Source organism: Meleagris gallopavo, chromosome 10 (genome assembly GCF_000146605.3).
Source record: "Meleagris gallopavo isolate NT-WF06-2002-E0010 breed Aviagen turkey brand Nicholas breeding stock chromosome 10, Turkey_5.1, whole genome shotgun sequence".
NCBI classification, from domain to species: Eukaryota; Metazoa; Chordata; class Aves; order Galliformes; family Phasianidae; genus Meleagris; species Meleagris gallopavo.
Genome location: NC_015020.2, coordinates 26555642 through 26582717, shown reverse-complemented (window position 1 = coordinate 26582717; position 27076 = coordinate 26555642). Strand labels below are relative to the sequence as shown.

Sequence of the window (27076 nt, the reverse complement as noted above, 5' to 3'; positions counted from 1 at the left end):
CCCATCGCTCCCCCAGCCCTGGCACAACCTCCATCGCAAATGGCATCTGATGGACACCAGCTGCTCCTCAGCCAGGCCAGGAACAATAAAGGCACCCCCCGCCCAAAAAACAAGGAAAATATAACAAACAACAACAACAAAAAAGTCAACCCATATAATAAGTCATTAAAAGGGGAAGATTCTGCTGCTTATTTGTGGTCTTGCTCTGGCCTCCTCAGTGCTGGCCAGGGGCCAGGCCTGCCGGGCTCCGGCTTTGTGCCCAGGGAGTGTCCTCATCCCCGCATGGATGAGAACTGCGTCCCGGCACCAGGATGTGTGGTGTCCTCAGAGGGTGGCACCAGGGTGGGGGCTTCATCTTGGGTACCCCATGAGTTGGGAGCTGGGTGCTGTGGGATCTGCAGTATATGGCTGGAAATAAAGTCGGCGTGTTCTGCTGGGAAAGGTGGTTGCCGAAACTCTTGTATAGCATTTAAGGATGGCTTCCTGTGCCTTGGAGGTGCCAAAAGGGCTCCTGGTGCCCTTCTGTCTCTCAGAGCAGCTCTGTGGGTCAGTCGTCTGCTCCAGGTGGGAGTGGAGGGGATGTGTAACGTCCCCTTTCTGCTGCCCACGGGGATTTTCCAGGAAAGGCAAAGCCAATGAGCTGGCAGGACATACGGGATGAATGTGTGCTTTTGGGGTGCGAGCACATGGAGGTCAGAGCAGTTGGGAGACCGCCCGTGGCAAGACGTCCCCCGGGTTTGGTTGCACTTGGGGACTGTTCACATCCCCAGGTGTCGCTCGGTGGGTGCAGTGCTGAGACAGAGTGTCGGTGGCCTCAGTGTCATGGTCTCCTCTATCCCACAGCAGGCAGCCGAGTCAGCCAGGAGCTCCGCTACACGAAGGAGAAGCTGGGCGAGGAGTCCGTCTACACGTCCCAGATGCTGATCCAGACCCCGAAACGGGAGGGAGAGAACATCCTGACGCAGGAGGCCCTGCAGCTCCACCTCGAGGCGGCGTTGGCTGCTAGCAAAGTGCAAGTCTCGCTGTACGGAAAGTGAGTCCTGCTCCAGATGGGGGGGTCAGGGACTCCCGCCGTGCCCTGCGTCCCCCTCTCACCCTTCTGTGGCACAGAACCCATCCTCAGATTCTCCTCCTGTTGCAGATCGTGGGATTTGAACAAGATCTGCTACAAGTCAGGCGTCCCCATCATTGAAAATGGAATGATTGAGAGGGTGAGTCCTGAGCGTGGCATTGAGTGGGTCAGTGGGGGCACTGGTGCCATGAGACTCCCACCCCTGGCCATCTGCCCACTGAGAACGGAGCAGTGGTAAAAACCAATCTGCTGGGAGTGTGCAGCCCTCCAGCTCCACGTAGGGCACTCAGATTGGGGCCGGGATGGGAGGTGGTGGCAGGCGTACAGGGCGGTGGCACGGTGCATCCCTCCAACCCACTGCCACTCTTCCTCCTGCAGATGATCGAGAAGCTGTTCCCCTGCGTGATCCTGACACCGCTGGACTGCTTCTGGGAAGGGGCCAAGCTGCAGGGAGGCTCAGCCTACCTCCCGTGAGTGTCTGGGGGACACCAGTGGGGGCCCTGGTGGCACATCCCCGTCACCCCCAGCCCTGGAATGGGGATGTGGGGACAGTGAGGTGCAGGTGCATAGGGCTGCTCACTCCATGCTCGTCTCCCTGCCCTGGGTGCCTTTTGGTGGGGCCTGGGGAGGCCCCCTGCATTCCTTCTGTTTACAGCCGTGTTTGTCCGGGAGAGCCCGGGCAGCCTTGTGCATTGTCAGCAAACGCAGCCCCGCGCTTTCTCATGCTAATGCTGTTCTGAAAGCTGCCCGTTGCCAACCAGATGAAATAGTGGCCTTATTCAGGGATGGGAGGAGGGGGAAGGGGCCTTGGCGTGCCCAGCCAGCACGGGGGGGGAAAGGGGGGGGGGACTGTTTGGTCGCCCCCTTAGACCCTGGGATTGTGCATCCCAGCCTGCCCAGCAGCAAGCATTGCACCAGTGGCACTGTCTGCCGTGGGACTGGCATCGTCCCCACGCTTGAGGACAAATCAGGGATTCTTGAGGATCTGGATTTGGACAAGGGGTGGCAGCAGGGCACCTCCCCACAGAGGTACCCATGGGGCAGCCCCGGGACTCTGTCCCCTTTTAAGGCTCTGAGGGGTGAGCAGGGCGGGAGCTGGGAGAACAAAGCGTGGCAATCTGTGGAAAGACAAAAGGATTTGCCCTGGCTCAGTGAAGCAAGCAGAGCAGATAAAAGGGGCTCTCTTTGGAAGTGGCAGCGGCTCCAGTTGGTATGTGGGAATCTGGAGCGCCCGGCTCCGGCCCAGCCAGCCTTCATGAATCATTGGGCTGCACTTCTCTCCAGAGCCCGCACTTGCTCTGGGCTTTCTCTTTCCCTTTTTGCAGCTCTGGACTGGGTTAGTTGGCTTCTTTTAGTCTGTCCTCTCTCAAAGAACTGCTGGGGCTGGGACAGAGGTGGAGTCTGAAGCAGAGCATCCTACATAGGCAGCAGAAAAGCCCCATTTCCTGAGCTCCCATCCTCGCTCCCTACCCTGACCCTATAGCAGACCCCAAAACCTGAAAGCAGAATGGGCCCAACATCCCCTCCCCACTCCCTCTATCAAGACGTTATCCCGCGGGCAGTAATCGCGCTGACTGCTTGCAGGGAGCGGGGCGCGCGGGGCCGCCTGCCCCCCTTTGTCCCAGCCTAACAGGATCAGGCACGCTGCTTGACTCAGGGCACGGCCCGCTGCGCCGGAGCTCAGGGACGCTGCGGGATGCATCAAGGACCGATGCTTCCCCCGTAGCCCTGCCGTCAGGGATGTCGGGGTGCTGACCCCATGCAGTGAGGTATGGGGTGGGGGGTTTCAGCATCACCCCGTGCCGCTTTCTCCGCAGGGGTCGTCCTGATATCCAGTGGAGCAATTTGGACCCTCTGCAGCTGATGGAGGAGCTGGGACAGTTCACATCCCTAGAAGGCTTCAAGGAGCTGCTGGATAAGGCTGAGGTGGGGCAGGCTTACATGGAGCGACCCTGCCTGGACCCCCATGACCCCCAGTGCCCCGCCAGCGCCCCCAACAAGCAGAGCCAGCAGGTGGGTGACAGCCCATGGGGATTGGGGTGGAACCAGGAGGGCTCACCATCCTCTACCCGCATCTGACACTGCCTTCCTTCCTCCGGCAGAGCCCCGATATCCCAGCGGAGCTCTCTGGGGGCTGCCATGGCTTCTCCAGGAAGTTCATGCGCTGGCAGGAGGAGCTGATTTTGGGCGGCACAACCAAAGACTCCCAGGGCAAGCTGCTAAGGTAAAGGCTGCAGAGCAGGATCACTGGGCACAGCGTGGGGTCCTGTAGTGGTGGTGTTCTCTTTCAGCACCCAAGGGAACACTTTGGCAAGAGGGACAGTGCTTTGGAGTAAGGCTGGGGATAAGAGGGACAGATTCTGTGGAATTCTGGAGGGACCCAAGACACAGGTGCTGCAGCCCTGATCTCAGCAGTATGTGTGTGTGTCTCCTCAGTGCCGAGGCCCTGCAGACAATGTTCCTTCTCATGAGCCCTCGACAGCTGTTTGAGCACTTCAAGGATGACTACGAGATCCATGACATCAGCTGGAGTGAGGAGAAGGCAGGTGCTATCCTGGAGGCCTGGCAGAGGAAATTCGTGGAGGTGGGCACCAGGGACAGCTGCCTGAGTCTCACATGGTCATGGGTGCCAGCGCCATGCTTGTGGTCCAACGGGTCCCCAGGCAATGCTCACCCTCTGTGTCCTGTTATGGGGTGACGTGTCATGCTCTGTCTAATGGGATGTATGCCCTGCAGCTGGCGCAGGACTCCATCCCACCCAATGCCACACAGAACATCCATGCCTTCTCCACCACCACACTCAACGACATCATGAAGTCCTTCTCCGATGTCAGTGCCATCCGGGTGGCTGGGGGATATCTCCTCATGGTGTGTATACTCCCCTCTGTCCCTCTCCTGCTCCATCCCTCCCTGCCCACTGCCTCCTTGCTAACTGCTGTGCTCCTCCAGCTGGCCTACGCCTGTGTCACCATGCTGCGCTGGGACTGCTCCAAGTCGCAGGGCGCTGTGGGCCTGGCCGGGGTCCTGCTGGTGGCCCTTTCTGTGGCCTCTGGCTTAGGGCTCTGCTCACTGCTTGGTATCTCCTTCAATGCAGCCACCACACAGGTAGATGCTGGGGGAAGAGCTGTGGGTCCCCTTGTCCCTAGTGGTGGCTGTATCCCCATGCTGATACTGGCTGCTCTCTGACAGGTGTTGCCCTTTCTGGCGCTCGGCATTGGTGTGGATGACATGTTCCTCCTGGCTCATGCCTTCACTGAGACCAGCCAGCACATCCCCTTCAAGGTGAGCACTCAGCCCAGCCCTGGGATGCCCCACTGTTCCCCACGGTCCCTTGTCACTGTGTCCCTCTGTGTCCTGCAGGAGCGGACCGGAGAGTGCCTACGGCGCACAGGGACCAGCGTGGCTCTCACCTCTGTCAGCAATATGATTGCCTTCTTCATGGCTGCCCTGGTGCCCATCCCCGCTCTGCGTGCCTTCTCACTCCAGGTATGCCCAGCACCCACTGGGGAGTGGTTACCCATGTTGTGGGGTGGGAAGAGCCTGGTTCTGACACGTCCCTCTGCCCGCAGGCAGCAGTGGTGGTGGTGTTCAACTTCGCCATGGTGCTGTTCATCTTCCCTGCCATACTGAGCCTGGACCTGTATCGGCGGGAGAAGCGCCGCCTCGACATCCTCTGCTGCTTCTACAGGTAGCAGATATCCGCCAGGGACGGCAAACAGGACCCTCATGTCCCACCCGAAACAGTCCCATGGGCAGTCCTGCTCATTTCCTCACCACCTCCTCCTTCCTCTTCCCGCAGCCCTTGCTCCTCACGGGTCATCCAGATCCAACCCCAGGAGTTGGCCGATGCCAACGACAACCATGCCTCCCACCCATCCCCTTACGGCCACCCCGGCGTGGCCACCAGCACTCAGATCACCACCACCGTGCAGGCCTTCACCCAGTGCGACCCCTCGGGCCACCACATCGTCACTGTCCTGCCACCCACCTCCCAGGTGTGCACCTCGCCCGCCGTGCTTCTGCCGCCTGCTGACCCGTTGGGCTCGCAGGTCTTCACCCCCTCCAGCTCCACGCGGGACCTGCTGGCCCAGCTGGACGAGGCTAAGGGCGGGCGTGAGTGTGTGCCACTGCCCTTGTGCCGCTGGAGCCTCTCCGACTTTGCCCGTGAGAAGTATGCCCCACTCCTGCTGCGGACCCAGACCAAGGTGAAGTTGGGTGGGGGATGTGAGGTTGTGTGATGCAGCACGGTGGCGTGAGACGTTGATTGACCTGTTGTCCCTGCAGGTGGTGGTGGTGGTCCTCTTCTTGGCGCTGTTGGGACTGAGCCTCTACGGCACCACCATGGTGCATGACGGGCTCTACCTGACAGACATTGTGCCACGGGACACCAAGGCTCACGCCTTCATCTCAGCCCAGTTCAAGTACTTCTCTTTCTACAACATGTTCATCGTCACCAAGGGTGGCTTCCACTACCCGGGCGCTCAGGCTGCCCTGCTCAGCCTGCACCAAGCCTTCAGCACTGTCAAGTACGTGGTGCGTGAGGGTAACCATGACCTGCCCAAGATGTGGCTCCACTACTTCCAGGACTGGCTGCGAGGTAAGGGGCATCCCCAGGGCTTCCACCCCAACTTTTATGCCAAGAGATACCTTCCCAAGTGCATTGCATCCTCTGGAGCCCCAATGGGTGGTAGGATCCCATGGTGTCCCCATGGTGCCCCCAGGGATGCTCACCCCATGCTTTGTCCCCAGGGCTCCAGGCCACCTTCGACAGGGACTGGCAAGCCGGCCGCATCACCCATGATAGTTATCGCAATGGCTCTGAGGACGGGGCACTGGCCTACAAGCTCCTCATCCAGACTGGCAACAAGAAGGAGCCATTCAACTTCAACCAGGTGCTTGGGGATAGGGCTGGGGATGGAGCAGCGGGGCTGGGGATGGAGCAATGGGGCTGTACCTGAGCTGTGCCCGCCACTCTTCTAACCACCATCCCTGCCGCCCCCATAGCTGACCACACGGCGGTTGGTGGATGAAAATGGCATCATCCCCCCAGACACCTTCTACATCTGCCTGACGGTGTGGGCCAGCAACGACCCCCTGGGCTTCGCTGCCTCCCAGGCCAACTTCTACCCACCGCCGCCTGAGTGGATCCATGACAAGTACGACACTACGGGCGAGAACCTGCGAAGTGAGTGAGCGCCTAGTGGGATCTCCATGGCCCCGAGCATCCCTTGGCATGGGGACGCTGCTCCCTGCCCCTTGGGAAACCCCCAGCATCCCTCATCCCATGGGCATCCCTTGATGGAGATGTACCCTGCACCTTCTTGCTCTGCCCTCTCTGTGCCCTACACCCCAAGCATCACTCTGTATCCCCAGCTCCCTGTCCCTAGCCTTGTGATACTCATAGAATCATAGAGTGGAATCATTACGGTTGGAAAAGACCTCTAAGATCATTCAGTCCAACTGTCCACCTACCACCAGTATTGCCCACTGACCATGTCCCTCAGTGCCACATCTCTGTGATTCTTGAACACATGCAGGGGCAGTGACCCCACCACCTCCCTGGGCAATGCCCAGCTACTCGAGGTGTGCCCAGGCACATATCTTGACTGCACTCACGTGGAGTTGATTTCCTCCATGCTACCCTATGCTCTCCTCTTCAGTCCCAGCAGCCCAGCCGCTGGAGTTCGCCCAGTTCCCCTTCTACCTGAGCGGGCTGCGTCGCACAGCCGACTTCGTCGAGGCAATTGAGAGCGTGCGGGCCATCTGCCAGGAGGCGGCCCAGCGCCATGGTGTGCTGAGCTACCCCAGCGGCTACCCCTTCCTCTTCTGGGAGCAATACATCGGCCTGCGCCACTGGTTCCTGTTGGCCATCAGCATCCTGCTGGCCTGCACCTTTCTCGTCTGCGCCCTGCTGCTGCTCAACCCCTGGACGGCCGGTATCATCGTGAGTGTGTGCCCTGGGTACCTGCTTCTTGGGGATGGATGCCCATATGGAGGTGGAGGTGGAGGTGGGTGGAGGACACCTGTAGTGGGAATCGGGAATAAAATCATAGAATCACTGAGGTAGGAAAAGACCGCTAAGATCATCTAGTCCAACTATCAACCCATCCCCACCATGCCTACTCAGTGCCACATCTACCCTGATTTGTAAGGGTATTCCTTATGAAGGGGATGGAGAGCATCGGCCAATAGATGGAAAAAGAGACACCCCAAACAGAGCAGGAAGGGACAATAGGTTGAGGATACAATCATCCTATTATGGTTTGGATTGGGCATGGCGTGCACTGGAGCCCCCCCTCACTGACCCCTCTGCTCCCAGGTCTCCATCCTGGCCATGATGGCTGTGGAACTGTTCGGCATTATGGGGCTGATGGGCATCAAGCTGAGTGCCATCCCTGTGGTCATCCTCATTGCTTCAGTTGGCATCGGCGTGGAGTTCACTGTCCACGTGGCCCTGGTGAGCAATAGTAGACCCCTGCCTGCCTATGGGGCATCCTAATTCCACCCCTGGACCCAGTGACCTCCTCACCCCATGGGGATGAGCCCTCCGTAATCCTCCCACCTTCCGCAGGGCTTCCTTACGGCAGTTGGAAGCAGAAACGTGCGCTCAGCTGCTGCCTTGGAGCACACCTTTGCCCCTGTGATGGACGGTGCCGTTTCTACCCTTCTGGGCGTCCTCATGTTGGCCAGCTCTGAGTTCGACTTCATCATGAGGTGAGGGCTGGGCACCCCATCCGGCAGTGCTGGGTCACAGTGGGGCTGGTGGGGGCAGTGAGCCCACCCAGCCCAATGCCTACCCTACCTGCAGGTACTTCTTCGCGGTACTCACCATCCTGACACTCCTGGGGCTGCTCAACGGGCTGGTGCTGCTGCCTGTCCTGCTGTCAGTCATCGGGCCACCCTCCGAGGTATGACTCCCATCCCATGCCCACCTGTCTTTATACCCCATTGCTCTGTGCCCTACCTTTACTCTATATCCATCTCTGCCTTGCCCAGTCCTGCTGTCATCCGACACCCACCCACCTCAGCCTTCCCCTCACCTAAGCCATCACTCTTGCTTTATCCTATTCCTTCTTTGCCCCATATCCAGTTGTCCCATCCCTGCTTGATCCCATCTCTGTGTGTCTCTGACACCCCTTACACTATCTCCTTTCTTCCCAGGCATCTCCTGTGGATAATGGCCCCCGCCTGCCCCCTACAGAGCCGGTGCCCCCGTGCCTAGGCCCTGGGGGTCTGTACATCCGCCGTGCCCCAGCCTGGCCAGCTGCCTTCACTGATACCTCAGACACAGAGTGCTATGGCGACGGTGTGGGGCCAGGCAGCCCCCAGGGACCCTTCATTGTGCCCCCTGCCCCAGCACACATTCTGCTGGAGGCTGGCAAGGACCCCAGCTTCCCCCGCATCACTGTGAGTGTCTCCATGTGTCTGTGTGGTGGTCAGATGGAGCTGAGGGGCAGGGACGTGGGGGTTGGCAGAGTGGTGTCAGAGGGATGCTCAGCCACCCCCACCTTGCTCCTCCTTAGGTGCTGAAGCCCTACAAGGACAGCCCAGAGGTCCAGGGGAAGAAGGAGCAGCCTGTCCCCCAGCCTGCAGCTTCATTGTCTTTTGGGGAGCCGTGCCCCGCACTGTCCAGAGACTACCCACAGCCCACGGCACTGCCTCGGCCGGGTCAGCCCTGCTCCTCCAGCGCCTGGCCGGCCACTCGGGCCCCCCTGCCAGCCTACAGCACCCACCTGCAGGGCCCCGCCGGCAGCTACACCACAGTCACAGCCACTGCTTCGGTGACGGTGGCCCTGCACCCCACGCTGCCTGGCTCCTACCCCAGCTTTGGCACTGAAACGGACAGTGTGGAGGAGCCCAGCACCATGCCTGACTCCTTTGAGATGCAAAGCCTGGGACGCCACGGGGCAGGCACCCGGCGCTAGGTGAGCTGGGGGCACGATGCCCATGTCCCCCCCTTGTCCGTGGTGCCAGCTGCCCGTGGCCTGCTGCAGAAGCGCTACTGGGTGCAGGTGCTGTTGCATAGCATAAGGATACAGTTTGGGTTCTGGGGACCCAGCTGAACCCCCGTTGTCTCCCCACAGGTCACCAGCTCCATGGATGGAACCCAGGCTGGCAACTCCCATCGTGGAACAGAAGGTGCAGAGCGGGCTCGCCCGTGTTGTGCTGCTAATCGCCCCAGCGGCGATGCTCCGATCTCAGCCGAAGGATCGGCCCCCCCACAGCCCCACACCCAGGCTTGACAGGGCAGGCTGGCATTCCTATGCAAGCTGTGTGCAGGCCACGCTGTGTCAACAGGGCCGTGTCTCCCCATGTGCCTTGGGGTCACTCTGCACCTGTGCCCCCCAGAAATGGAAGCACTAACTCCCCCTCTGTTTCTGGAGCTGCTGGCACAGAGGCGCAGAGCCCAGCCCTCTGCCCTGTCACCTCCCTTCATGGGGCCACTGCCTGCTCCCCGTCACCTCCTCCTGGGACCCCACCCGGCCACCTGCTGGGCTGCCTTTCCCTGGTGCCCCCCTGTCTGATACGGCAGGTACCCCAGAGCCGTGGGCAAGGCCCAGGGTAGGCATCCCCCACCTTTATTTATTTGCAAAGGGAAACTATCTATAGAGAGATATATATTTTTAAGCTTATTTTAAAAGATTTATTTCTCAGCCAAGGGCCTTGTCAGGCTGCCTGGGGTGGGGTAGCGAGGGGCTACCCCATGTTCCCCCATCCTCTCTGTGCCTCAGTTTCCCTACCAGTGAGCACAGGAGGGATGGAGCTGGGGGATGTGCTGGGGACCCTATTGCTGCCAGCACACAGGCATTTTGGTGGGGGGGGAGGGAAGAAGGAGTCCTTGGGGTGCTCCTCGCTGAGCCAAGCCCCTGCGATGCCCCACAGTCACAGCTCTGCCCTGTGTAGGGCACCCACACTGCCACTGGGCTCATCCAGCTGGGAAAGCAACTTTCTTGCCCCATGTCCATGCACTGGGGCCGTCTCCCCCTGCCACCCCCCCTCCTCATCCTGGGCACCGTCCACGCCGTTACCCAGCACTTTAACTCCAGCGGTGTTGCTGTGCCCACTGCCCTGGCCCCCTGACACTGCTGCTGTGCTGGGGTGGCCCTGGGGTCCTCGTCCCCGTGCCAGGCGTGGGCATGGTGGGCAGCCCCCCCCCAACCCACGCCATCTAAGTTATTTATATCAAAGAGAGCAAAGGTTTATTTTTGTAGTTTGTACAGGCGGTAGTGGGAACTGAAGGTTTATTTTTAAAGAGTAAATATATATATTATATATAAATTATCTGCTGTGTCTGACCCTGTCTCCTGGGGGGCACAACTCCGGGGGTGGATGAGATATACACAGCTGTGCGTGCAATGGGCTGTGCAAAGAGGGCGGGGGTGGTGATGGGGATTTTGCAGCCCCGGCAGTGCTGGGCTTGAGTCTGGGAGGTGCCTCATGCCAAGCTGCGCTCCTTCTTCATCTCTGCCATGCGGGGGCCGTGGTGCGCTCCTGTAGCACAGCCCTACTGCCAGCGGAGGGCAGCACCGCCCCGGAGAAGGATAGGACCTGGCTGGGATAGGGTTGAATGGGGGCTCATCCTGTGCCCCCATCCCATCCTTCGAATGCCCCGGAGCTCCGCACCGGGATGATCCTGCTATCCTGCTCCTAATCTGTCAAGTGGGGAAAAAGCGCTTTATTGCTGCTCCAGGAGTGCTCAGCACCTAGCAGGGGGCACTGCTGCTCCAGGGGGGCAGGAGGGAGGCACAGCCCCTACTTGCTGTGTGGGTCCAGGTGGCGGTGATGGTTGCGGGGCCGCGTGCCGTGCCGGGGTCGACAGAGGTGGGAGGGCACCCCGCTTCCACACCGCAGTGCATGGGACCGCCAGGCTGCTGCGATGCTATCGACCTGCCCAGACGGGGACAACAGTGTGGGTACCACAAACCAGCCCCATGATGTCCCCAAGAAGCAACGGGGCACCCCACAACTCACTGGGATGAGCAGGTCGCGCTGATTTTGGCTCTCCAGCATTGCCAGCTCGCTGGGTGCCAGCAAGGGCAGGCGCAGCTCCTGCACGGGCAGAGCAGCCACCTCAGGCACCGGGCGCCCCAGGACTGCCTGTGGGATATTAGGGATGGATAGATGGAACAGACACTGGGGGGTTTTGGGAGGGCACCACCCCCTCATGCCGCACTCACCGAACTGACGTGCGCCCACTCCCGCACAGCTTGCACCAGGTCCAGCTCATCTGCAGCCAGGTGGTCGCTGCGCAGCACCCGTGCCAGCACCGTGTCAGAGAGCTCGTGGAAGCCCCGTGTCTGCACCACTGCCTGCGAGTGCACTGCTTAAACCAGCACCCACCTACAGCCCTCACACCAACCCTGCCTGGAGCCTCAGGACCTCCCTCAGGCCATCCCCAGCCTGGCTTCCAGCACCTTTTCCCAGAAAAACCATTTCCTCCCCCGTTCCAGACACACCATTCTCGTGGCCCCACTCCCTTGCCCCACACCGTGTCCCTATTTGCTCCCTGTTTCCCCCCCGCAGCCATACCATGGTGTAGCTCTCAATGAATGCCAGGCAGTGCTTCTGGAGATCTGCCTGCCCGTAGGTCACTGCAGCCTGTGGAACATCAGAGACGCCCGTGAGGGCCCCCAGTGCAGGAGGGACCCCTCCCAAAGCCCTATTGAGAGTTCACCTCATGCTGCCAGCCCTGAAGTGCTCTCAGGGACCCAGGTAAGAAGAGCAGTCCCGTGCATGGTGCCAGTACATGGGGCAGGACACCAACTCTTAGCCAGCCCGTGGCAAAGGGTTTGGTGGCTCCAGCCAGCCCCAGTTATAAGGAGAAACACCCAAGCTCCCACAGCCACTCAGGGACATCACCAGGCTCTGGGTGGACATGAGTCTTTTCTCATGTCCAGCCACTGTCGTCTTTTCTCACCTAGACACAAGGTTGGCATGCAGCCCTTTGAGGTGTACCCCATGTGCAGCCTGCCCTGTTGTCACCATTCCCTGCTGCAAAAGGAATCTGGGGGGTCTTTTATCCTCTCCCAGAGCAAAACTTACCCCCAGGCTGGCTCTGCCCATTGTTGTACCCTTCTCAGGTCATCACAACATGCCCTCATCCCCTTGCAGAGACAGGTTGTGCATGTGGGGTACAAGGGATCTTACAGTATCATCTCCCCCATGGCTTTGACTGGGACTGGAGCTAATGCAAGCCAGTAGGGCAGAGCGAGATGTTTACTTCAGGTTTGTTTTGTTTTGGGGTTTTGGGGTTTTCTGATTCTTTCCTCTGAGCCCAATTTAGCTCTGTTTACGCCATGGTGGTCAGGTACCACGTGGGATGAGAGCTTCTGCTCACCAGGGCCACCATCTCATCTCACCCAGGGGCATCACTTTGGTCATGGCTGTAGGGTCAGTCCTGGATGCATGGGGTATATATATCATCTCCCATCCTTGCCGTAGGAGCATGAGGCAGCAGTCCCACCAAACAGTCACGGGGCCTCCCAACTACTTCTGAGTGGCCCAAGAGTTTTGGGAAATGGCCCAAAAATCCATCCTGGGGAATTCTATCTGGCCCTGTGGAGAGGAGCACAGTCCTGGGGCTGTGGTGGCCCACACCAGTGTGACGTCCTCAAGGGACAGGACAGCTGCTGAGTGGGAAGGGAGGAAAATCCGGCCCCACTAGCCAACTCAGACCCCAAAATAGCAGAGTTATTTTTACTCTCTGTGACGCTCCTTGGGAAGTTGTCACTGGTTTTTCCCCAGCACCCCAGGCTGATCCTCACCCTGCAAGTGGCCCATTGCCCACACGGGGGACCTGAGTACCATCCCTGCTGGCCACATCAGAGCCAGGTGCCACTTACCTGCAGGGCCTCGCAGACCTGCTCCACATTCAGTGTGTCCTTAATGAACTCCACACAGAGCTGCAAGGTGAATAGGAGAGAGTGGTGGCCAGAGCAGGGGATCCCCCCACCATCCCCATGATGTTCAGCATCCCCTCAGCCCCCCTGGACGCAGAACATTTGACAGGGAGTGGAGGAGCCCCACAGGGTTCTGTAACGTACCGGATGGGATGAGGGGAGAGGGTTTGTGGCAGAGCAAGTGAGCAGAGTTTCAGCTATGGCGAGAGCCTACGATGATCAAACCCAGGCCAACTGCATATCCTGGGGAAGGTCACCCATCTCTGGCTGTGATCCAGTACTGCCATGAGGACACTGTCGATGTCCCCAGTTGTGAATACTGGGTGACCCCAGCTCTCCCTGCTTGGAGAGGAGCATCTGTGGCTGCAGTCCGAATGCAGCTGGGACACAGCCAGAGGGACTCCCTCCTGCCCACCCCAGATGCCTCCCACATAAGGACATAAGCCATGTGGGGACAGAGGTAGGGCAGGGCCGTTGGAAACCCAAAGTGATGTGATCTGTGGGGAGGAGCATCTGCTGGAGCAGAAGGGCCCTGAGTCACCCTGCAGCTGGGGACAGAGCCAAGGGCTTCCCCAGCTGTCACTTGATCCCCACCTTCACACACATCTACTGATGAAGGAATTGCTCTGTGGACGCCCTTGCTGGATGATTGCAAACCCCCCAGCTCTACACCTCACACTTCTGTCCACCTGGTGCCATGGCTGGGATCTTGCTGAGCATGTCCTTATGAGACTTGGGGCTGCTCTGGCAGCTCTCACATCCTCAACAAGCTCCTTCCCCACTGCGCTGCTGACGGAGGGGAAGTCCGGGCATGAGGTGCAGGTCACACGATAGGCCCAGCTGTAATTCAGGAATGGCTCTGGTGACGTGTCCCAGCTGCCCAAAGAGCTCCCTCCCCTTGTCCCACTTCCCGTCCATTTGCCTGACTGCATCCCTAATGGTGCCCACCAGCTCCCACCACTCCATTTTGCTTTCTGCTGCCTCCCCAAGGCCTCCCAGCCCACAGCAGCCCCGAAGGGTGCCCAGTGCTCCCCAGAGTGGGACTTTCCCAACAGCATCCTCCTGACACATCCAGAAGGCACCCGAGGACACTGGGGCTTTCCTACTGCCCTTCGTGGGGTGGGAGACATGTGGTCTTGTGTCCTACCATGGGATTTCCCCAGCTCTGCCTGTACTGGGGTGCTCCTCAGCATAGGGGCATAGAGGACTCACTACTCCAGGTCTAAGCAGGGTCATACCTTGCACAAGTCCTGCAGGCCATACTCCACCGATGATGTCAGCACCTCTAGCACCTATAGGATCACAAAATCACAGAATATCCCAAGCTGGAAGGTACTCACAAGGATCAGAAGCCATCTCCTGGCTCCACAGCAGACCACTCAAATTCTGTGTCTGAGAGCACTGTCCAGATGTCGCTTGAACTCTGGCAGCATAGAGCCATGACCACTGCCATGGGGAGCCTGTTCTATGCCCATTGCCCTCTGTTGCAGAATGTTTTATACATACACCAACACATATATGTGTGTAAAATTTATATATATATATACATGCTGGGCATAGCAGCTCAGGGACCACAGGGATGCATCCCCTTTCTCTATGAAAGTTCTGGGCTAGGAATGTATGGGAGAGGAGCTGCTGCAAGATAGAACAAAAATGGAGTTCTCCCTCTCTGATATCCCTGTCCCACACTCATGGTTGTCCCAAGGCACCTGGGGGCATGGTACTCTTGACACCTCACAGTGCTGTGCTGAGGCTCCACACACTCATTGCACAGATGGCCATCCCATCCTTAGGAGCAACAAAGCTGCCCTCCACCCATTAATTTCCTCATGCGTTCCCCCATCCCCACTCACAGTATGGCTGTTGAGGGTGACACTGTTAGTGTAGAGGAACTCAATGACGGCTAGAAAGACTTCTGGCTGCACATTGCCCAGGATGAAGGGTCCCTGGGGTGGGACACTGCTGAGGGGATCCTCGTCGCTCGTCAGCATCCCCCGAAACGCCTGGCAGCGGCATGCCAGCACACAGCGATGTGCAAATACCTGCTGCTTCTCCTGGCCCACCACGAATGTCACATCACTGCTGGGGAGAAGGGATCGTGAAGGACAGGGAGGACACAACCCCAGGGCTGCCACAGGGTACAGGGTGGTGGGTTTATTGTAGGGCATAGGGTCCTGCCTCCCTGGTTCCCCCAGCCCCACGGTCTTTGTGCAGTTGTGCTGGCTACAGTCCTGTTATCTCCTCATCCACTGTTTTGCTCTTTTCCAGTCCCAGTAGAGCAGCAAACCCGTGCCTCGTGGTGAGCCACTGCAGGTGAGGACACCTGGCCCATCCCAGGTCTGGAGATGTGAGCAGAGCCCTATGAGTCCTCCATAAATTCAAGAGCAAAGTAGACTGAATAAAACTTCTCCATGGTTGCAGTCTATGGGGCAAGGAAGAGGAAATGGAACGTGGGGTGTAGACTATGAGCTGTGGGACAGAGGTTACAAGCCACAGAGTGCAAGATCTGGGTGCAGATTTTGGGTCGCAGGATGAGGTGTGCAGGAAGAAGGTTGGCAGATACAGGGTGCAGATTTTTGGTTGCAAGATGCAGAAGGAACGCTGGTAGATGCAGAGTGCAAATTTCACAGTACGAAAGCTGGAGGATGTGATCTAGGGATGGCCAGACCCCCACAGCAACTTCCCTGGCACTGGAGTTTGTGGGATTTTCACTGGGATTTCTCTTCTGGGTGGCCAACACAGGATTTCCTGTGATAACACTGATGTTTCTGCCAGGCTTTGGCATGAGATGGGCAAAGGGGACCACACAAGTTGACCACCCAGCTCCACTCCTGGCAGGATCACTGCCAGGGCCCCTGTGGGGCTGTCCCCTGCTCCATGGCCATGAGGTGTCAGCAGAGAGAGCGAGAGGAAGCACGGCTGAAGCCAAGATGGAGAGAAGGAGCAGATACAGGAGGGAGGAACGGCACAAAAGCCATGCGGAAGTCACGCACATGCCGTAGGCTGCCACGAGCTTCCCAGGGGAAGGTCTCGGCATGCCGGAGGGAAAGATGGAGGGCACCGGCCTTCCCACCCACCTGAACTGGGGGTTGTTGACCAGGGAGCGGAGGGCAGCGGTGAACGCGGCCGCCTCACCATGCAGCCGGGCCGAGCAGGAGCGGGCCATGGGGAGGACGGCAGAGGAGGAAGGCGGGGAAGAGGCAGGCCTGGGGAGGAGGCCGCAGCGTCACGGCCCATTGCTAGGGAAACAGGCAGGCGGGCAGTTGGGCTGGGAGAGGCATTGGGGCCGAGTAAAGGGGAGGCAAGCAGGGAAGCCCACCCTTGAGCTGCTCTGCAACCCTTGGATCTGCATAGGAAAGCGGTGGATGCGGGTGGAAGGAAAGGACAGCCAGACCCCAAGGAGCAGAGGCCAGCTGCCGGCATGCTTGACAGCACGAGCCAGCAGCAAGCTATAAATACCTTCAGCAGCAGATAGATACACAAAGGCCGTTTCCACTTTCCCCAAATAGATCTGCAGTCGGGGCAGACAAAGGCACATTGATGGGGCAGCCAGGGCGTACCAGCAGGGCTAGACTCCATGCAGGGAGAAAACTCCACTTGGGTTCCAGGCAGAGCTGTTCCAACTTGGGGCACGGGTGCAGCAGGACCCCCAGCACAACATGGGGCTTGGCTGCTCCACTGTTGTGCTCAGTGGGTGCCCAGGCCTGGGAGTCCCAGAAGAAGTGGGGCTTGGGGATGATATCTGGGAGAAAAACATCAAACCTTTGTGCAGCTCCCAGCAGAGTTCACACAGCTTTTCTCCATCCATTGCAGTGGATGCTCACAAGGTGTTTTTGGGGTGTCCAGGAGGAGAAGCCTATATCACAGGGCACTGTGTCCTTAGTCTGGCTGCAGTCCAGGCTGCAGCTGGCAGCGAGCTGTGGGGGAAATGGGACAATGGGGCTATGCAGGCAGCAGGAAACAAAGAGTTACGGTGCCATGGGGAGTTTCAGCGTCACATAGCAACCCTTCTCGCTCCAGGAGCTCAACAAGCTGCAACCCAGAGGAAAGGTGGGTTCTGGGCAGCTGAGGGGCAAGTGGGAATAGAGGATTCGGGGGGGTTGGAAGAGAGGCTGCTTGCCCAGGGCAAAGGTCTCAGAAATTCTTCTCCCCTCCAGACCGCGTATATGGCTGAGCAGCCATCCCCAGAACTGGCACCATCCATGCGGGTGACGGCTGCAGATGGCACTGAAGCCCCTCATCCCCGAACCATCCCCCGTGGCTCCCACCCCACAGCCCCAGCCCGGGGCCCAGAGGAAGGCAAAGCCCCACAGCTGCTCTCCCGCCGCAGCTCCATGCTCAGCATCCTGCCAGGCCCCCCAGGCAGCCGCCGCAGCTCTCTGGGGGCAGCCCCAGGGGGAAAGAGGCCCTCTGTGGGGCCCTGGCTCCTCCACAGCCGTGTGAGTTTCTCAGGGCTCCCACTTTTCCAACCCATTCCAGAAACCCACCTGGAAAACACCTACAGGATGCGGCCAGAGGAAGGGTGCAGGTTCAACGCAGGGCGGGTGCAGCGGGTGCTGGAGAGAGCCCTAGCCAGGGTGCTGGGGGGCACAGCTTACAGCCCCCAGGGCAGCACAGTGCTGGTGCAGAGCCTGGCTGAGCTGCTGCGGGGCCAGGTGAAGGAGGTGGTGCCACCCCGCTACAAGCTGGTGTGCCATGTACTGCTGGGCCAGCACAGCCAGCAGAGCATGCTGGTGGCCAGCCAGGCACTTTGGGACCCTGAAAGTGATAGCTTTGCCTCTGCTTCTTTCTGCAATGCCTCACTCTTTGCTGTTGCCACAGTGCATGGGGTTTACTTTGAGTAGAGGTCACCTGCCCTGACCTGTGCTCAACCTGCAGCCCTACAGTGCTAGTGCAAATAAATAACTTTGCATCAGGCCTGACTTTTACTGCATAGATCCAATGATGGCACAGACAGAGATGCTTTGGTGCCCCAGGGTTTGGTAGGCACACTGCAGCCTTCATCATAGTTTTCAAGACCCAAACCACAGAAAACAACTCCAAATTCGGATTCTGTTTCTTTTTCCCAGAGGTCAGTGCAGGCAGCAGCCCAGGACTGGACAGAGAGGACACAGAGCAGCCCATACCTTTTCCCACACTGCAGGCTGCTCCCAGGAAGAGATGGCAGCAGGGCAGGAGGTGACAGATCATGTTCAAAGCAAGGCTGCAGAGCAGGATTAAGTCCCTCCTCTTTCCTGGCTTCACTCCCAGCTCACATCCCATTGCATCAGGCAGTGCAGAACATCCCACAGCCCTCAGCTGGGAGTCACTCCCCCTGCTTTCCCCAGAACTGATACACTGGGGGATCACGTATCAGCAAGAGGTAGTCTTTCTTCCAGTCCCTACCTCAGCATCCAGACACTCTACCAGATCCCATCACCTTGCCCCCCTCCCCCTCCTTTTCCCACCCCCAGTTCCCTCACCTTGACAGCACTAGGTTCACCAGAAGCAGCCCTGGATGCTCTGCTCCACAGCCTTGAGAAGCCACAAACATTTTATGACCTAAAACCCAACACCAAACAATATGAGAACAGATTGCCTTTACACAAATAAGGTTTTAATGAGGTAAGTCAGGGACAGGGGAGCTGCACATGGACAGACCAAGAAGAAAAATAAATAAATTCCATATAAATAAGACGCATAAATAATCCCACCTGGCAGAGACTGCCTTGAAACAGGAAACCCGCCCTTAGCTTACAGCCATACAAGGGCTTCTCGAGGCAAGTCCACAGATCCCTTCCCCCTGCCCTCTACCAAACCTCAAGTTGTACCAGACAATTCAGAACTGGGGGGCAGCTGGAGCCCAGCTCAGCCCCCTCCCTAGGGGAGGGGTTGTGGAATGGCACAAGTCAATCCATGCAGCCCTGGCAGGGCAGGCATTGCCCTACACCCGTCGGTCCCTTGGAGCGCATCTGCTCTACCCTGCAGCACCAAGCCTTGAGCTCATGGCCATGCAGAGAGAAAGACAGTGATTGCCTACAGCCAGGGAGCAGCATAGATGTTCAGACCCGCTGCCAGGGCCACATCCACATGTCTTAGATCAGAGTCCAGCTGAGCACCACAACACCTCCCATCCCATGGGAGGGCAAGAAGAGACCCTCTACGTCCTGAGGAGGTCTCCAAAACCCCATGCTAGGCATCAGCCCACTCCTGGAGGAGCTTGAGGATGTATCGGAGGCAGCGCTGGAGCTCAGGCGAACAGCCCAGCTCTTGAATGCTGCACAGCTTGTAGGTGTAGGAGTTACGCTCCCGGTTGATGTAGGTGACAAGGCATGAATGGTCAGGCTTGCTGATGATCACCTTGGTGTGGTCATTGTAGAAGTTCACCTGGGAGACAGGTTGGGCTCGGTTTAGCTCACGCCTCCTGCAGCACAGCTCCATCCCAGCTCCCACCACACTTCCTGCCTCAACCTGCTCCTCCTCCCCAACCTACCCAGGAGCAGTCCCACATCAGGAATGCACTGGGGCTGGGGCACCTGACCAAAGTGTCATGCCTCCCAGGGGACTGGATGGGCTGTGACACCAGAGCATCTCACACCCAGATAGATCTCTGTATTCAGGCTGTGGGAGTCAAGATCTAACCCAGTGTAGGAGTTCCCAGCTGGCTGGAGCATCCCCGCTGCACATACCTGTAGGGTGCCATTGCTAAAAAGCATGAGCAAGGCCTGGTCAGTCTTCACCCACTGCAGGAGAAGCAGGGCTGGCTGTCCAAGGTCATCTATGCTAGGCAAGTCACCTCCCTTAGAGAGAAACATCTGCATAAGCCATTGGTCCCACAGTGTCACCAGGGGTGTGCATAACCAAATGACAGCAAACACCCACTGGGGTCTCTGCCAGCAGGACACAGTCCTGTGGGAGCCTGCCTGGCCATACTCACATGGCACAGTCATGCCCCAGTGTCCAACCCAGCATCTCAGCACTCACCTTCATGAGATGCTGCTCCATATAGGATGCAAAATAGCGCAAGACACTCATCTGTCCACGCAGCTGCTCAGGGACAGCGGACACAGGGAATGCAAAGTGCTTGCTGTTGGTTGGGTTGTAATGCACTGTCCTGGTGGAGAGCAGAACATGAGTTTCAGGGGCACCTAGCACCAAACCACCCTAGGCACAGCCTTCCCCCATCCCCTCCTACCCACAAGGGCACCGCTTACTTGTGGTTGGGGGACAGCATCATGTGCGTGCCATTGTTGAAGAGGACACCAATGCTGTGGTTGGAGAGCTGGTAGCCAAAGCCATACTTGTTGGAGTAGTCCACCCACTTGCTCACCCAGACAAACTGTTCATGTCGGGCCAGGGAAGCCGGGTTTCTCTCTGCTGGTAGAGAAGAACAGAGTGAGCAGAGCAGGCAACCCTTCCCCAGCTCCTTGCCTTAGGGTCAGGCACCCAAAGCAGCACCCATGCCTGCATCCCACCAGCTCAGCAGGTTTACCTGGAGGCATGCAGGAGAGGCAGGTGCGCAGGAGCTGCACGGCAGACTCAATGATGGCAGAGGTGGTGATGCAGTCTTCAAAGGCTACAGAATGGAAGATGACAGGCTGTGAGTCAGCTGGCCCCGCTATCAGTCAGGGCAGGGCAGGAGGCCCGTGCTGGGACAGGGAGGAGCTGCTCACCCTCACAGCTGCTGGCCATGGTCCCACGGACAGAGGGGGACGTGGACTTGTGGGACGTCTCCTCCACCAGTGTCTCCACAGGGCTGGAGCCAGCACTACGGCAGGACACAGGGGTGGCCTGGGGGAAACCCAATGTTAGCACCATGCTGCTGACCCCCTCCAGGAGTGTGAAGGAACCCAGGGCTGCTCTCACCTCATTCCCCTCCACTGCCTTGCAGCTCATCTGCCGGCAGATGGATGTCTTCACCAGCCCAGTGACCAGCTTGGAGATATCATCCTTGTCTTCCAGAGAGCCCTTCTTGGCTGAGGAGAGAGCACACCATGAGTGTTTCACAAGGAACAGGGACATCTGGGCCACCCCTCCCCATAGCACAGCCCATGGGGCGAGGATAGTGTCAGGCTGCTATCTCCCACTTTCACTTCCCAATTCTCATGGGGCACAGGCTGCCCAGGAAGAACTGCCCCATGGGTTGCAGCACATTATCTGCTCACTGGGTGCACACCCCAGCAGGCCACCAGCACCGGAAGGGCAGGGACAAGCCAGCAGGTGCTGACCCCAGGTAGGGGGACATAGAGACCCATCCAGAGTCTCTCTAGAGAACAGGACATACATCTCCAAGGGTAAAAGGGTCATCTGGAGGCTTCTGCATACACTCACCCTTAGGTTTCTTCTTCCTAAAGAGCGTCTTGGTGACTTTAGCAAACAGAGTCTTGGCTGGGTTGGGGGCACACAGCTCTGGAGCCATCACACAGCTGCTGGGAGGGAGCTTCTCGGGTGTGTAACCCTGCAGGGAGGTCATAGCAGAGGGTTGATTTCCATAACCCACGTGAGGCAACTGCCCTGGGCTGACCGCAGCCCTCCTGACAGCAGCTTGCATTTCTGACCAGCCTTGGCTCTGGGCCTGGCATTGGGTATCAGCTCTATGGGATATCCTGTGGGATAGGGCAGCAGGGAGCACAGCAGATCCCTTGAATCCTCTGCTGGCATTTGTGCAGCACAGCGGTTGCTCTCTTTTTTAAAAAGGCACTCAAGGACATCACCCCAAACTCCATGCCAGCAGCAGCCCAGCCCCAAAGCCTCATCCCAGGGTCACAGCAGGAATCCTTCATACTCACCTTGAAGAACTCATGGTCCAAAATCTCATCGAGGGTGAGGCGGTCCTGAGGGTTGCGCTTGAGGATGCCGGCAATGAGGTGCCTGGCAGGCAGCGAGAGGAAGGTGGGCAGGATGTAGTCCACTTGCTTGATGTACCTATAGGTCTCCTTCAGGTCCAGGGTCTCAAAGGGAGGGTTCCCACACAGCAAAGTGTACCTGGGAGGGGACACACGTGCCACTGTCATCCTCCCTCTGGGTTTGTGACTCAGCAGCACTCAGAGCAAAGAAATTACTGGCGTTCAGTTGCCACACCTGGCTGGGAACACCACTTCCAGCCTGAGCACATCCGGCCACGCTCCCTCCTAGCGACTGTTTGGGGGCAACAGGCGGGGAACATGGGAGCTGGGCACAGCTCTGCTGCCCTGCCCCGCTGCGGGAAGCTGTGCAGGAAGCTTGCGGGCTGCAAAGAGCTCGAATCACTGAGGTGATCGTTCCCCATACAAACAAGCCAGCAGCTGCCACCAACCACCAATACTTTCCGTTGTTTACAACACTCAGAGTGTGACGAACACCCTGCAGCAGAGCTCAGCACAGCCTGCTGCCTGCAGCTCTCACCCCTCAAGCACTGTCACAAAGCAGGGTCCTCTCCTCCCTCTTGCCTTTTGCCAGGAGGCAAAAATGCCCTGGGACCTCCTCCTTGGGGCACCCCAGAGCCCTGCCTGCCCCTTCCCCATGCACTTACATGACACAGCCCAGTGACCACACATCCGATTCGGGGCCGTGCCCCTGCCGCAACAGCACCTCAGGGGCCAGGTAGTTGGGGGTCCCACATATTGTCCTGTGGGCAGACACTGGGTCAAGAGCATGCTCCTATCTTCCCGCTTCCTTGAGTAGGAGATCCAGCTGGCAGCCTGTTTCCAACCCCCACCCCTGACTTTGAGCTCCCCCCAGCTCCCGGGGCTCAGCAGCAGCTGCTCCTAGCAAGCTGCGGGGAATAACTTGTCCTAGACACAGCACGGAACAGGGCCTTTGTGTCCCAGCCTATGCACCCGGCCAGCACAATGGCCATAGCGAGCGCATTGTTCTCCCTGCAGGCTGCAGGCACGCTCTGGAGAAGCCACAAAGCCCCCAGCCCCCTCTCCTTGTCTGCAGCTGGGGCCCTGAGGCTGCCCCTACCCCATAGCCCAGGGTCTGATAGGAAGACAACAGAAACCCCAGACTTACTTCTTCTTTTGGTCAGAGGCATCCTGGTACGCAGCCAGACCAAAGTCCCCCACTTTCAGCTCCATGTTTTCATTGATGAAGAAGTTGCCTGCGAGACAAAGGGCAATGTATTGCTGCTGTCCCCTTCAGGGCAGCCCTGAACTATTCCATCCCAGCTGTGCCACTCACCCAACTTGAGGTCCCGGTGCAGGATGCCCTTGAGGTGGAGATATTTGAGGCCTGAGATGATTTGTTTGAGGTAATAGCGCACTTCAGGCTCCAGCAGAGTGTGGCGGGCCTTCCAGATGTGGGCCAGTGACTGCAGAGAGAAAAGAAGTCAGCATGGTGATGGGGGGTGGGGGGACCACAAGGAAGAGGTAGGGGCAGTTCTTCCAGGAATTGCACAGAGTCACTGTGTTAGGATCACTGAGCTCTTTGCAAGGTTGATGCTGCTCAGCACCACCAGGGGAACTCCTGGATTTATGGGGACCACACTGGGGCTCCCAGTGCCATAGAGTAACACGCAGTGCAACCGGGTGGGGTTGGCTCAGGTGGGTGATGGAGTGTTAAAGAAGCAGAGCACTAACATGGCACCTCAGGACCCAGAACATAGGGACTGCCACAGCCCTCACCTTCCGACTGCAGTATTCCAAGAAGATGTAGATGCTCTCCGCATCCTCAAAATAGTGGGAGAACTTGACGATGTGCTTGTGGTGCAGGTCACGGTGCAGCTCAATCTCATTGGTGATCTGGAAAGGAGCAGCAGATGTTGAGGTTGCCCTGCATTGCTCACACAACCCCAGCTCTCCACTGGGGCCAACACCCACCTTCTCCCGTTGGTGGGGTTTAGCCACCCGGCTGTGAGGGATGACCTTCACGGCATAGGTTTTGTTGCTGGAGAGGTCCGTCATCTCATAGCATCGTGCAAAGCCGCCCTACAAGAGGAAAGGCACGCAAGGACGGGTGAGAGGCAGCCTTCCTCCTCCTCACTGCCGGCTCACCCACTAAGATCTGAACTGTGATGCTCTCAAATAAATAGGGATTTTTCTCAACTCAGTTCCTGTTAAGCCTCCACCGTGTTTGTGCTCCCACCATCACCGAACTCCGGAATCTTTCCCGATGACGGCTCACCCGGAAAGCCCTACGCAGGGCAGGGGGGGAGCAGAGGCTACCGAGAGCGGCACGCCGGAGACAGGTTTTTCCTGCCGTGATGTCAGCCCCGAATCTGCACACTCAGCTGCCGGGTCGGGCCGGGAACAAGCAGCCGCCTCCCACACACGGCTCTCAGCGGGAGGAAAAGTTGCGTGTGCCGCAGCGGCCCTGAGAAGCGGGGTGGGAACTGGCGGCCCACGCACGGCCCCGCGGGGCGACCCGAAACCGATGTGCTCTGCGATAGATATGCGGGGGCCGGCCCGGCCCGGCCGATCCACCGCTCCCAGAGCTCTGAAACGGAGGGGCCTCGCTCAGCCCTCTCCCTCCGAATCACGGCACATCCCCCCACGACCCCCTCCTCCCCGATCGGTACCTTTCCCAGCAGGCGGCCCTTGCAGTAGGAGCGGCCGGAGAGCGGGTCTGTGATGATGCGGGTGGGCTCGGCCGGCCGGGCCGACGGCGGTGCCGGTGTGGGAGCGGGCTGTGCGGGGAGGCAGGTGGCGAGGAGCGGGGGGAAGAGGGCGGCGTGCTCCATGGCTGCTCCTCCGCCACCGCCGCGCCCCGTACACGTGGCCCCGCCGCCACCGCGCGCTGTCGTTGCCGCGCCGGGGATCCCGCCCGGCTTTATCAATGGCGCGATGATGTCACCCGCACGGCCACGCCCACTCCGCCACGCCCCCAAATTGCTCTTAAAGGGGCAGCGGCACGCAACGAGGTGGGCGGTGCGTGGCTATCGCGGGGAGCGCGGAGCCCCCTCCTCATGTGCATCCGGGTGGGATTACAGAGCCGTATGTTGGCTACGGGTCTTGACTTCTTGGACGTAGGCCCCAGAGCCCCCTCACGCTGGATGCGGTGGGTCACAGCCCACCCAAGGTAGGGCACTGGTGACATGGGACTGTGGAAGGAAGAGGTGGGCTGTGCAGCCACGCTGTCCTTTGGGCAGACACCTTTTGGTATGCTTTGGCCTGGCCTGTGCACAGCCCTGTGCCCCAGTGGTCTTCACTCTGTCCCCTGTGACTGCGCACAATGTCCAGTTCAGGATTGGGGGCACCCATCCTGATCCCCCAGGTCGTGGGCACCATGGGTCCGAGTTTGGCAGTACTGACCCCATGCATACTGGTGACTGCCAGGGCAGTGTGTCACCAAGGTGTTATTCTGTAATGACCCTAAGGAGGACACATCCCTGTGTAATCCAGAATAGGCCAAGGAGGAATGTGGGGCAGCAGGAGTGGCCAGAAACCTGTGTACCCTCCATCCTGGGTCAGCAGTGTTGCAAAACCCCCTGTAAAGCAGATCCTGCTGCCCTCTCCCTGCTCTAGGGGACCGTGTGCATGTCCCTTGTTCTGTGCCTCAGTTTCCCCTGTGCTACCTTGAGGCAGCTCAGAGCTCCACTCACTGATGCTTGTTGTGCTCCCAAGCATGCTGAAGATTTGACACGATCACTTCTGTACAACCAGCGCCCTACATCCTTCAGGGTGCTGCAGGTAGGTCGAGTAAACCTGTTTTGGGAGAGTTGAAGTGATCTGAATCTGCTTGCTTTTTTTCTCAGGTTTCAATCTTTTGCAGAGGAAACACGTGCCCACGCTCTGCCTGGCAGTAAACACGGGTTCTCCCTCTGGGGAAACAGATGGTTTCCATGGTTTCCACCAGGGCCACAGGGCTCCCTGTGTGCGGTGGCGTAATGGGGCACCTCTGGTTTTCCGACGGAGGCCCCAACACGGGGCTCCCCAGGCAGAGCCTTTGGTGGCAACGTGGGGGCGGGAGCACCCGAGGGTGCAGGGAAGCCCCAAAGCCCTGCAAGGATTGATTGTGTGGCCTCCTGCTGAGAGCAACAACTCCAGGTGGGCTCAGGGACTTGAGTGGGTGCCCACATTCCCCCATATCCCCCCACACCTCCACCATGGGATGGACGAACCTCAGGATCTGCTCCTCCTCCACTTGCAGCTCAGCCCTCTGTGGTGCTTGAGGGCAAGAGAGCACCACAGATGGATGTTCTGCCATGTGGGTAGAAAGAGAGCATGGTGCAATGGCAGCAGCCTGGAGAATGGGAACTCTGAGGCCACCGTTCTCCTGCCTGCAGCTTTTTGGTTGGAGATATAGGGAGAACAGAACCTCTTTAGAAAGGTTTCCCCTCCCTCCACCCCCTCCCCAAGGACCCCTCTGATGATGCTCAGTAGCAGCAGGAGCTGGGAAGCAAAAATATGTGGCTGATGCACAGTGCACCAGGGCGTAGGAAGGACCCTGGAAGAGGGGAGCTGCCTAGGGTTTGTGACCTTCTCAGGAGTAGGGTCTTCCCCCTCCGTTGTCCCTCTCACCGTACAGATCATGGGGCTGCAGCTGCTGAGGAGGAAGGGGAGGTGATTGAGAGGGGGAAGGAAGCAGGGTGAGCTGCTGGGAGTGTGCAGAGGCAAGCCGCAAATCCTTCCTACAAAGAGACGTAAAAGGACCTAGATCCTGCTGAATTAAGGAAGCACTTGGATTTGGGGTGTGCAACGTGTGGCCCAAACTGGGCAGAGGAGCAGAACCCTCCTTCCCCTCAGGCTTCAGCGGTGTTTGCCACGTGCCTCAGTTTCCCCAGCTCCTCGGGGTTCTGAGCACACACACACAAAACGTGTGGAGGGGATGGAATTCCCTCTCCAGCACTGCTTTTCCTGTGGGTTATGCTGCTGTGTCCAAGCCTGGCACCTCCTTCCCGCCTGGGAAGCTGTGAGGGGTGGAAGAAAATCGTAAGGACCTGGAAGGGTGTCCCTTTGGTCCCTATCGCACGAACATGTCCACCCACGGCAGGACTGGGGGCTGCACCCCACACACAGGACGAGACGGGTCCTGTCCCCCTCCCTGGGAGAAAGCGATTAGGCAGAGCCCAGAGTCTCGCAGGAATCGAGGGTACGGAAGGGGCTGGTGGAGCACACAGCCTGTGGGGATGGGGGGAAGTTGGAAAGGGTTCCGCAGGGGGGGTGGATGGGGAGAGGTGTTTGAGTATGGGATTTTTGGGGTGGGC

General features: G+C 58.8%; 4 protein-coding genes across 5 annotated transcripts; 2 read left to right on the top strand and 2 right to left on the bottom strand.

Moving 5' to 3' along the window:
• The first annotated feature begins 90 nt into the window (after window positions 1-90).
• Window positions 91-10354, top strand: PTCH2 (patched 2). The gene is made up of 22 exons (XM_010716196.3): window positions 91-1033; window positions 1142-1211; window positions 1451-1542; window positions 2890-3085; window positions 3175-3296; window positions 3509-3656; window positions 3809-3940; window positions 4022-4177; window positions 4262-4354; window positions 4433-4558; window positions 4642-4760; window positions 4872-5277; window positions 5357-5669; window positions 5822-5964; window positions 6077-6257; window positions 6733-7016; window positions 7392-7529; window positions 7644-7786; window positions 7881-7980; window positions 8234-8479; window positions 8596-8997; window positions 9157-10354. Exons 1-21 carry the CDS (start codon window positions 636-638, stop codon window positions 8995-8997), a joined length of 4008 nt encoding a protein of 1335 aa, XP_010714498.1. The 5' UTR covers window positions 91-635; the 3' UTR covers window positions 9157-10354.
• Window positions 10355-10375: 21 nt separating this feature from the next.
• On the bottom strand, window positions 10376-16202 carry BTBD19 (BTB domain containing 19). The gene is made up of 9 exons (XM_010716197.3): window positions 16050-16202; window positions 14826-15051; window positions 14211-14264; window positions 12916-12975; window positions 11603-11671; window positions 11251-11382; window positions 11045-11170; window positions 10830-10960; window positions 10376-10725 (listed from the first exon to the last, which is right to left on the bottom strand). Exons 1-9 carry the CDS (start codon window positions 16136-16138, stop codon window positions 10710-10712), a joined length of 903 nt encoding a protein of 300 aa, XP_010714499.1. The 5' UTR covers window positions 16139-16202; the 3' UTR covers window positions 10376-10709.
• Window positions 16203-16735: 533 nt separating this feature from the next.
• On the top strand, window positions 16736-18423 carry TCTEX1D4 (Tctex1 domain containing 4). Its single transcript, XM_031554927.1, has one exon. It carries the CDS (start codon window positions 16917-16919, stop codon window positions 17814-17816), a length of 900 nt encoding a protein of 299 aa, XP_031410787.1. The 5' UTR covers window positions 16736-16916; the 3' UTR covers window positions 17817-18423.
• Window positions 18424-18546: 123 nt separating this feature from the next.
• PLK3 (polo like kinase 3) lies at window positions 18547-24686 on the bottom strand. 2 transcript variants are annotated; one of them, XM_019618807.2, is made up of 15 exons: window positions 24449-24686; window positions 23751-23858; window positions 23556-23672; window positions 23113-23242; window positions 22945-23032; window positions 22463-22558; window positions 21741-21936; window positions 21283-21409; window positions 20818-20927; window positions 20625-20742; window positions 20444-20527; window positions 20166-20325; window positions 19936-20065; window positions 19641-19751; window positions 18547-19338 (listed from the first exon to the last, which is right to left on the bottom strand). In XM_019618807.2, the coding sequence occupies exons 1-15, from the start codon at window positions 24608-24610 to the stop codon at window positions 19144-19146; spliced, it is 1932 nt and encodes a 643-aa protein (XP_019474352.1). In that variant the 5' UTR covers window positions 24611-24686; the 3' UTR covers window positions 18547-19143. The 2 variants fall into 2 exon arrangements, with proteins under 2 accessions (XP_019474352.1, XP_003208842.2); XM_003208794.4 differs by having other exon boundaries at window positions 20166-20328; window positions 24449-24685.
• Between the last annotated feature and the right edge of the window lie 2390 nt (window positions 24687-27076).

Coding starts and splice junctions, on each gene's coding strand:
- TCTEX1D4 (XM_031554927.1), top strand. CDS start 16,917: ATGCAGGCAGCAGGAAACAAAGAGTTACGGTGCCATGGGGAGTTTCAG.
- BTBD19 (XM_010716197.3), bottom strand. CDS start 16,138: ATGGCCCGCTCCTGCTCGGCCCGGCTGCATGGTGAGGCGGCCGCGTTC. Junction 12,976..14,210: donor GCCTGCAGGACTTGTGCAAG/GTATGACCCTGC, acceptor TTCACCTTGCAG/CTCTGTGTGGAGTTCATTAA. Junction 10,961..11,044: donor AGCGCGACCTGCTCATCCCA/GTGAGTTGTGGG, acceptor CCGTCTGGGCAG/GTCGATAGCATCGCAGCAGC.
- PTCH2 (XM_010716196.3), top strand. CDS start 636: ATGAGCTGGCAGGACATACGGGATGAATGTGTGCTTTTGGGGTGCGAG. Junction 1,212..1,450: donor AAAATGGAATGATTGAGAGG/GTGAGTCCTGAG, acceptor TTCCTCCTGCAG/ATGATCGAGAAGCTGTTCCC. Junction 1,543..2,889: donor GGAGGCTCAGCCTACCTCCC/GTGAGTGTCTGG, acceptor CTTTCTCCGCAG/GGGTCGTCCTGATATCCAGT.
- PLK3 (XM_003208794.4), bottom strand. CDS start 24,610: ATGGAGCACGCCGCCCTCTTCCCCCCGCTCCTCGCCACCTGCCTCCCC. Junction 23,673..23,750: donor AACCCCACCAACGGGAGAAG/GTGGGTGTTGGC, acceptor GCTCCTTTCCAG/ATCACCAATGAGATTGAGCT. Junction 20,743..20,817: donor AGGCAGTGGAGGGGAATGAG/GTGAGAGCAGCC, acceptor GGTTTCCCCCAG/GCCACCCCTGTGTCCTGCCG.